The sequence below is a fragment of the Phalaenopsis equestris genome, unplaced genomic scaffold (assembly GCF_001263595.1).
Source record: "Phalaenopsis equestris unplaced genomic scaffold, ASM126359v1 Scaffold000840, whole genome shotgun sequence".
NCBI lineage: Eukaryota > Viridiplantae > Streptophyta > Magnoliopsida > Asparagales > Orchidaceae > Phalaenopsis > Phalaenopsis equestris.
In genome coordinates, this window is record NW_018165280.1 from 2,976,759 (window position 1) to 2,987,472 (window position 10,714).

General features: G+C 33.7%; 1 protein-coding gene across 5 annotated transcripts in view; it reads left to right on the top strand.

Moving 5' to 3' along the window:
* Positions 1-6,761, top strand: part of LOC110031772 — a 43,983-nt gene extending 37,222 nt beyond the window's left edge. For 2 of the 5 annotated variants that reach the window (XM_020735162.1, XM_020735161.1), the window contains exons 14-16: positions 3,014-3,187; positions 3,545-3,667; positions 6,429-6,760. In XM_020735162.1, the coding sequence (XP_020590821.1) occupies positions 3,014-3,187; positions 3,545-3,667; positions 6,429-6,590 (459 nt within the window). In that variant the 3' untranslated portion in view covers positions 6,591-6,760. Of the gene's footprint in view, positions 1-3,013; positions 3,188-3,544; positions 3,668-6,428 lie in introns of all 5 variants that reach the window. The other 3 variants (XM_020735160.1, XM_020735164.1, XM_020735163.1) reach the window with 3 other exon arrangements.
* The last annotated feature ends 3,953 nt before the right edge of the window (positions 6,762-10,714 follow it).

The window sequence follows — 10,714 nt, forward strand, 5'->3', positions numbered from 1 at the left end:
CGATCGACAGTACAAGTATCACACGATCAGTATTATGGGATCTTAGATCTTGTGTTTGTAGCAGGATGCTCCCGTGTTGCTCTCTTAAGGTAGCAGGAGTTTCATGTTTTACCAGAAAGCTTCTGGAATTGATCTAATACCATCATAATAAACTCATTGTTTTGTTTTGTCCGAGTCTAATTTCAAAATTTATACTCACGTTTATTCCATACAACTATAAAATACATAATGTCATTTCAAAGGTTGTCTTGATAGAGTAAGTAGGTATCTTTGTTTAGCACAATCAGAGTTGGAGTTGCATCTGGGGTAGTACTCTTACGAATCAATCCTCTAAACATCAATTATGTAACATGTTTTTGCGACTTCTCATAGTCGACTATTGCATCCCATAAGCAAGTTGATTTTGATGAATTCTATAGCATGTTGAATCTCGGTGGTAGCCGCCCAAAAGATAAACTATCGGTCATGATATTTGACAAATTTTTCAATAATTACTGCCCCTTTTTTTGTATTGATTCTTCGATCTCTTTATATTCTAGGGCAACCAACGTTAATCTTATTGTAGATTTGTAGTCTCTTTTATGAACTAATCTCGAATCACTAACGACTTACCTCATCAGCTGGAAGTTGGTACTCTTTAGCATCAATACCTTCAGTGCCTATTTCACTGTCTTTTTCCTCAACTGATATTTGCTCAGCAAAGGAGATTGCCCTCTTATTTGGCAATCAGATACAATATACCCAAAGTCGTGACACTCTAGGCACTTCTTTGGTAGGACGAATTTGGGAGTGGTGGAGGTCTCCACTTTTTGTCCACTCTAAACAAGCTTTTTTCTCGAGCTGGTGTAGGGATGTTCCACTAGGTGTATTCTTACTACCTGATCATGGGGTTGAACTCTGCTTGTAAAGTGTGGTGGTCACCTCGTGATGTTTCTCCACATTTAAAGCTAGGGTTTGTACATCAAGTAATACAAATACGGCAGCAGCGACACCACATTCTTCATAGACGACCTCAGTCCTCCAAGATATCTTGCTATTGTGTGCTCATTTGGTTCCACCAGCTCATATTTCAGCATGAGTTGATCAAATTCAACTATGTTTTCCTTCACAAAAGAATCTCTCTAGCGCAGGTGGTAGAGTTTAATGAACATATCATGCTGGTAATACTGGAGAAGGTATTTGCACCGCATCTCCCTTTTCATCCTAGATCAGGTGATGATCTTAATTTTTCCTTTTTATTGTTGAAGATGCTTCAGGTTCTCCCACCAAAGATATGCACTTTTCTTTAATTTAACAGTTGCTAGTTTTACCCTCATGTCTAGCGGAATGTTCTTGTCTCAAAGACTCATTTCACTATCTGAAGTCCCTTGATGAACTCATTTGGATCCATGCAACCATCAAAATTCATTAAATTTACATTTACTCTATGATTTTGGATTTTCCTATGATATTTCAGGCCAATTTGTTAAGGTATCGATTCTTCATCACTGGAAACTTTCTGATAGAAGAGTTTCACTTCCTCCTCTTAATTTGGTGAGTCACTGTTGTGATCATGGGTAACCAGTTCGGATTATCTTCTCTCAAAGGCCACAAGCCACTATTGCAGTTGAAGGATTTCTCGTTGCATACCCTCAATGGTAAATTCCTAGACACCTCTTTGCAGTTTTCTCCTAGGCGGCATTGTGTCATTTTCTCTTGATCAAGGTTTTGATGGATGTAGAGTTGACAATAAAATGTTAGTCGAGTTTAGGGTTTTGGTGGTAGGTGTCAGGGCGGTTTTTGGAAAGTAGTAATGCTGGATTTTGAAAATTTAGGATTAGGGCTAGGAATTGCAGTAGGATTATTTGGGTATTATGTAATCTTTTTATTTATTTATTTATTTTTTTTTTTTTGAGTTTTGGTTTTAAGCCAAGGAAGACAGATCACTAAAACTTAGGGCTTGTTGAACTTTGATATCAAATGAAACTGTTATATGTCTCCTAAAAGGTGTTTAGGAACCTGGTTTTGTGCGGAGGTGGCTGTGGAATAGTAAAGGGATGATAATATGGTTGGTCGATGGTGTTTGGAGGGGGATAGACAATGTTCAGCGTTTGTCCCGATTGAAAACAACAAGAAAACTCTGAAACGGTGAAACACAATGGCCAGAAGGATCCACTACATGTTTCTAAGCAAGATACAAATACACCACTTGCAATATGATAGACTAAAACACTTCGGAGAGCATAAACTCAAGAACAAAGTCTCAAAACACAAATATCATTGTTCATTCTTTTGAAACAACATGCATACAACATATATATAAAAGTTCCGTAATGGAAAATAACCCAAGTGCTTAAGTAGAAATAAAGAAATCTGAAAAATCCAGAATGGAAAGAAATAAAAAAAAGGAAACTTGCTAAAAATAAAATAACTAAAAAAGGAAGCCTCGACACATTCCTCCCATAATTGTGGGAGCCACGCGTCGCGGAATTGTAATATTATGGAAATTGGAATCACAGGATGCAGCTGAATCGCGGGATTGCTGTTGAATTGCGTGATTCTTGAGATCGGAATCACAAAAGTCACTCGATTGGCATTACGGGAGTCACGTGTTGGGCGTTGCTAGATCTTCGATCCCATGTCTGTTGTGGGATGCTCGCACTTCAGAGGGAGTTGCTATTAATGAAGAATAGGAAATTCGTGACTAAATACCATCCTATGCCAGTGAAGAATATGGGATCAGTATAGTCTGTGTAACAAAATAGATAAAAATAAATAATTCAATGTTGTATGCGTGCTTGATTTACCATAATAATTTGGCTGTTTTTTATTTACTTGTTTTGATTGTTCTATTGAATTACATGAATTTTGTCATTAAAATTCAGTTGGTGTCAGGTTCAATTTTTTTTGGGAAATAAATTAAGAAGCGGGCTGCTTTATGTGATGAAGTGCTATTCTATATCTTATTGTACCAACCCGTATGTCTGGTAGCATATAGTTCGGTAACTCAGTTTTCTCCTTGTTTTCAATGCAGGAATGGTGGACATATGTCTGTATGGGCCCTTCTGATCCGCACCCAAATTTGCATCTTGGCATGCGTGGCACACAACATCGTGCTGTGATATGGAGAGTCTGGAAAGAGGGCGGCACAGGCTTTCTTTATTGGGGTGCAAATTGTTATGATAAGGCAATGGTTCCCAGTGCGGAGGTACTTTTAACATATTACTTTTGCATTATTTATCGATAAAAAATATGGTACGTATCAGTATTACTAATTTATTTTCACTTCAAATCATTATTGATTAATAAATGTTTTTTGTCAGTTATTAAGTTTTGGGAATTGATGAACTAGAATGCAACGTTTTTACAAAGTTAACCCTGGACCATTAACTCCTCAAAACAACCATACAATAGTTTGTAATGAAACTTGTTCTCTGCATTACTGAAATGCTTGGCGACAAATGTTTGTCCGTGGAATCAATTACTTATTTCTGGTAGCAGATTATCAGCTCAACAGTAATTTTGTATAAATGTGAATTTTAAGTACTATTTTACTGTGGTGCAGATAAGATTTCGGCGAGGTCTACCTCCAGGTGATGGAGTCTTGTTTTATCCTGGTGAAGTCTTTTCCTCGTCACATGAACCAGTTGCTTCAGCCAGGCTTGAGAGGTTGCTTAGTGGTTTGCAGGTATTATTAAAGATATTTGATGGTTCGTTAGCTATTTTGTAGTTTTATATTAAAAGGCTTCATGCCTTATACAGTTATATGCATAAGTTGTTGCAACTAATGCTTGTCTGATTTGGCCTTAATATTTGACTCCTCACCATTGTTTAGTTTTGATGCCTTGATTCTTTTGAAAATGGATATTCTTAGTTGATCTCCATCTTTGTATAAGGCTAGAATGGATATTCTTAGGTGAAATATTGCAGAGTAATATAAGGTGTTTATTGAACCACTTCTTATGGATTTATTCTCTGATTGAAACATTTGATTCCTAATGTTAAATGGTCACCTGCTTTAAAAGTTGATTGGTTTTGATTTTTTACAAGTATGATCGATTATTGAGATGTCCAAATGAATATGGAGGAATTCAAATTGATTTGTTGGTATCCAAATGGAATTTTCCTCAACCTACAATTTACAATTCTAATTTTGCAAAATGTCTTTTCTGACATGTGTATGGCTTAAGTTTGATAATCAAGATGCATTTGAAAACTAAAAAACAAGCTCATTTGGATTGTCTTGCTTAAGCCTGGTGAAAAAAGGTTAATGATGACTGATTTTTTTTTTAATTTCTACCTTACATTAGTAAATAGAAAATGAAACCTCCAATTAGTTAAAGATCTAGTACTTTGGGTGCTCAATTCCGAGTCTTAAGCTGTTGAACTTCTTAATCATCACTATGTTCACATATTGAAAGAAGGTTAATGTTCGTAGATATTGATCTTATCGTCGAAGTAGGCTTGTGCTGGCATAGCACCTAGATTCAAAGAAGAATCTAAAGCTAGTTCTAGGCATCATCTAACAAAGGAGAAACCCTAAAATGCCATAGTTGAATTTGATCATTTGATTGTGGACTAAAGTGTCAGGATAGTTCTCTGACTGTTTACATGGGGTTTTTTAAGTCCTAGAGTTTATGGAAGTGTTAAATTAGTCTCCATACTCTTTTAATATTGGCTAAAATATGTTGTGGTATATATATATATATATATATATAACGAGAAAATGCACATCAGAAAAGAACACAGATTTATGTGGTTCGACAAATTGCCTACATCCACGGACTTGCAAAGGATTTTATTACTTGAGGAATTTACACCGCCGTCGATCGCCTCGACTTACAAGAAACTATCTCTTCTCCTCGCTCTCTATGCCCGAGAGCCACCTCACGGAAGAAGAAGAATAAACGGAGAAGACAAGCCTTGTGATGCCACCTTCTTCTTCCTCTGTTAGCAAGAACGCTGAAGCCTTAAAGGGAAGTGCAGGATTTTACCGCGACCAAAGAAGGATCCAAGGGAGCAACTGCCTTGCGTGTCTTTTTCTTCTACTGCAAAAATGGGAGTTAGGGACTCCGATTCGCGGAAATAGGAGACGGGAGGCGCAACGATTCGCGAAGTGAAGCTTCACTTCGTGCTCGCGGGAGGAGGCAGAGGCGGGAACCGTTTCAGCATTTTTTTTTTTTGTTGTTGTTGTGTTTTTCAACCGGGCTCCACCTCAACAAAATAACCCTCCATGGAGAGTATTTAGCCCCCATTAAGAAAAGTCTTGGGATAAATTAACTCTTTTATAGACTTTGGGATTAAAATAGCCCACTACAGAAAATCGAGATTATTTTGACACTTTTCTCTTTGATTGTGCCTTTTGCATTTGATAATTAGATTTCTTCATATTTGAATGGGCCATGAAATATTCCAAGAAATTATACTGAAAATTTTTCAAGCTAAACAATATGTTAGGATGCTTTCAAATACAACCCTTTGCCAGTATCCCCATGTGATGGAGTTGATCTACGCCTATTTCTCTTTTGATTGATAAGACATTCAATTTGTTGTTTTAAGGAACTTGACTGTCTTCTTATAGTCATTGGATGCAACAAAATTCAAAGCCAGAGGTTTATATATAAAAAAGAAATTCCTTTTGTATTTTTGTATTTTTCTACTTTCTTTAGCATTTTGTTGCTCCTTTTTTGCGGGCTCTTTGTGAGAAAACTAATATTAATCGGGAGTTCATTAAGGTGAGAAAATATTGATTTGGGCTATTAATAAGAATAAGTGGTCAAAATGCAACCATAGAAGGATCAAGTGGTCCGGCATTATGAACTGCGTTTCTTATGGAAGCTAGGAAGTATTGCTCTTATTTTACTTAGACAAAGGTTTACAAGTGCGGAAGAATGCAGGTGAATTCAGAAATAGTGGGTAGATTTGATCATCACTATAAATTTGTATTTGATTCAAGAGAAGTTTACATACCACACAATTCTTATGTATTTATATATCTAACACCCAAAGTTTGTTATTTACACTTATAACATCTCGGCGTCATAAACATACGCATAAAAATATGTATCTAACTTCTTAAAAAAATAATGATTGTAGTATTATTGATGTGATGTTAAAGATTTTGATTGGTATGGATGTAAATATGGATGTTTGATATGTAAATACATAAAGATTGTGTTGCATGTATGTAAATGCCCCAAATAAAGTGTTTTTACATAGCAACAACTATATTTTAATCACCCAAATTTAAAAACTTACATTTCAACCACAAAAAAAACCTTCAATGAATGGGTGAAGGAGTATGGCTGTAATGAAAAAGGCGAAATTTTGGATGGTTGAAACTGTAAAATCCCCTATAAAAATAAATATTGGTAAGCCTCATGCTTTACTAATCCAGTTTTTTTTTATTTATTTACAATTGAAAGTTCATACAATTTGATTAATTACAGGACATTGAATACCTGGAGCTCTACTCATCAAAATTCGGGAGGCCAGCAAGTGTAGCTCTTCTAGAAAAAACGGGTGTCTATATCGGCCCTGAGCGCTACACCATAGATCACGCACCAGTGGATTTGATGCGAGCTGAGGTATACCACACTTGCCATTCTTAAACTAAGCCAAACATTTACTGCACCATTTTTTACTCTTTTTTATAGTGATTTTTCCCTCCATCTTTTTGCACATTACTATGGAACTGTAACAATCATGAATATTGGCTTAAAAAAAAAAAGTTTAATTTCTTAAAAATTCTTGGAATAATTTAATGCTATTATCTCCTCCATCATCTCTGGGGTGCAATGGGGATGGGCTGTGGGAACTCTTCTGGTCCTATTGATGTTCAGAGGCCACAAAATAGTTAGTTTTGCTGTAAGATGTAATAAATTTAATGGTTGTGGGACTCATCCTCGACGAAAGTTTGAAATGAACGTCGTTAAGCCAATTTTCTGGGGTTTTATTATCATTAAGTCGGTTTTAGTCCCAGAGTTTATGAAAGTGTCAAAACAGTTGTCCTCATATGTGATAATTTGAGCTTAATTTTAAAATAGTTGGGGACTATTTTGGAATAGGTGGTTATTATAAATTCTGGGATTTAAAAGGGCGTCATGTAAATAGTTGGATATTATTTAGCACTTTACTCCACCTTTGTTATAATGTTTTGCATTACTGGCCTACTTGTTTGAATACATTTTTGGACCAATTTGATATTTTTGACCATTAAAATTTTCATCTTTTAACTTTGCAATTGGGAAAGGGCGTAATTTTGCATGGGTTAGTTGATCGGGAGATTGGTCATCTAATTTTTGGGTAGGGGAAGGTGGGGTTGAGGTCATCTAGTGTGGATAAGAAGGAATTATATTTTAATACATCTTTGGATAAAGATTAAAATTTCATAATCTATAAATAAATTATGATTTTTTTTATGGTATATAATTTTTTTTTATTTTAAGATCGAATTATTACTCGTCGGTGTAATGTTATTTTTTGAGTTCTATGATTTGAATATTTTCTTAGGAGAGTATGTTTCTTTCCATACTATCCTTTTTGAGTCATGCAATCCCCATTTTAAACCCATCTACAACACCTCACTGACTGCTAATTAGTCATACCATTTTACCTCTAAAAATAAGATTAATACAAATTAATATACTTAATGGTGTGCTCTTATTATGTTTTAGTTATAAATATCTTATAAAAATAAGTTTAAGAAGGTTTAATAAGTAACCTTAAAGATGGCTTAATTATGCATATATTTTTTTGCCCAAGAGAGATCTGTATAAAGAGAGTGAAAGAAGAGAATGGACAAATTCTTCGGGCTTTAATTCTTTGTTTCTTCGATGATCCTCTTTCAGTAGGATGGAGGAGATGGTCTTGTCTTTGACTAAAAATGAAAGATAAAGCAAGAGAAAAAAAGAGTCACAAAGATCGATTGATGGATGATCCCCCTTGAGATCCCCCACCTTGAAAACATAAAAGGAAAATAGCATCAATTATAAACTATATTGTATGAAATTTGTCTGTGGTGTCTTACTGTAAGATCGAGACGTTGATAGGAAGCGCATAAATGATGACAGAAGATATGTCAATCATTTTAATGTTGATCCTTACTTTAGTTGTTTGACAGTTCCGAGGGCCACTAGTTGGGAGGAACTCATCAGTCGGGTTTGAGGAGCGTCTTAACTCCAAGGAATGTGATAGGCAGCCCTTCTACGATTGGTAGGGAAGTTGCATTAAGTGAATATGTTATGTCAGTTTGCCAGGTTAATCTAGTAGTTAGTTTTAATAGATTCGATGAGGAATGGAATGGGCACTTTTGAATCATGTTGTCCTTATACTCGGTCCCAAGAAGCCTTCTTATTTCATTATAGGCCTATGGTGACCAATTATCCATTTAAAATTATTATGTGTTAGGAAGCTCATAAATGATGACAGAAGATATGTGAATCATTTTAATGTTGATCCTTTAGTTGTTTGTCAGTTCTGAGGGCCACTAGTTGGGAGGAACTCATCAGTCGGGTTTGAGGAGTGTCTTAACTCCAAGGAATGTGATAGGCAGCCCTTCTACGATTGGTAGGGAAGTTGCATTAAGTGAATATGTTATGTCAGTTTGCCAGGTTAATCTAGTAGTTAGTTTTAATAGATTCGATGAGGAATGGAATGGGCACTTTTGAATCATGTTGTCCTTATACTCGGTCCCAAGAAGCCTTCTTATTTCATTATAGGCCTATGGTGACCAATTATCCATTTAAAATTATTATGTCATTTTTATTTGAAATTGATTTATGCTCTACTTATCCCTATTTGTCCTTGGAGAACATATGAGTCTCTAACTCTCTATCTTCCTTCGATATAGAAGTTAGCAATGCAATAGATTGTAATATAATAATATAATTTTTTTTTTTCTTTAGATTATAATTACATAAATTTGAAGTATGTTTTTTTTTCTTAACTGAAAAATTTGAGCAATAATCATGTATTTCAATATAATCTGTCATATCAGTTTGCCAGGTTAATCTAGCAGTTAGTTTTAATAGATTCGATGAGGTATGGAATGGGCACTTTTGAATTATGTTGTCCTTTAGATGTCCATTAGCATATACTCGATCCCAAGAAGCCTTCTTATTTCATTATAGGCCTATGGTGACCAATTATCCATTTAAAATTATTATGTCATTTTTATTTGAAATTGATTTATGCTCTACTTATCCCTATTTGTCCTTGGAGAACATATGAGTCTCTAACTCTCTATCTTCCTTCGATATAGAAGTTAGCAATGCAATAGATTGTAATATAATAATATAATAGTTTTTTTTTTTTCTTTAGATTATAATTACATAAATTTAAAGTATTTTTTTTTTCTTAACTTGTTAGAAAATGACAAAGCCATTTTGCTAAGCTGCACAAGTCTCCATCTCAAAAATTTGAGCAATAATCATGTATTTCAATATAATTAATTATTAAAAAAACAAAAAGGAAAAATATAGTAAATATTAGTCGCACGTTTAAAAAAATATAAATCATATGGTTATATTATCGGATAAGCTGGCCATAACAACTTAATCATAATTTTTGTAATTAATATTCCTAAACATTATTATTAATCATTAATGATATGTTTATAGCAGTTGTGACTGTTTGAAAAAGTAATTTTAAAGTTGTTTAGGGTTTAGGGTTCTAAACATGTGGTGTTTATCACATATATTTTTATTTTCAATATGTCATACCTGTCCTTGGAGAACATATGAGTCTCTAACTCTCTATCTTCCTTCGATATAGAAGTTAGCAATGCAATAGATTGTAATATAATAATATAATAGTTTTTTTTTTTTCTTTAGATTATAATTACATAAATTTAAAGTATTTTTTTTTTCTTAACTTGTTAGAAAATGACAAAGCCATTTTGCTAAGCTGCACAAGTCTCCATCTCAAAAATTTGAGCAATAATCATGTATTTCAATATAATTAATTATTAAAAAAACAAAAAGGAAAAATATAGTAAATATTAGTCGCACGTTTAAAAAAATATAAATCATATGGTTATATTATCGGATAAGCTGGCCATAACAACTTAATCATAATTTTTGTAATTAATATTACTAAATAATATTATTAATCATTAATCATATGTTTATAGCAGTTGTGGCTGTTTGAAAAAGTAATTTTAAAGTTGTGAAAGAAACTATTGTTCAAAACATGTGGTGGTTATCACATATATTTTTATTTTCAATATGTCATACCGTAACTTTCTGACAGCCACTATATTTGGTTGGGCTAGATTGCAAAACAAGACTTCTTAACACAATTTTGCCAAAAATCATAATGTATATTGTGGCACATCAATGACACCCGAAACGTACCCTAACTTGAGCTCAAAGAAGTTGTGCTAAACACTTTAATTTCAAGTTGTAAATTGAAATCAACTATAATAAACTTAAGATTTTAAAGAAACATAAACCCTCGTAGGACGACAGCATTGAGCTATGCCTGAAGAAAAAGAGATTTAACACTACTTATTTATTTATTATTTTATGTAATAGACGGCTATCTACTTTTTTTTAAATAATTATTATTTTTCATCTGAGTCTGCTGTAATTATATTTCTTATTTAAAAAAATAAAAAAATAAAAAAATAAAAAAAAACTAAGAGATAAGTTATCAGTAAGATTCGATAATTGAATATAATAATAAGCTAAGAGATAAGTTATCAGTAAGATTCGATAATTGACCAAGATAAAAA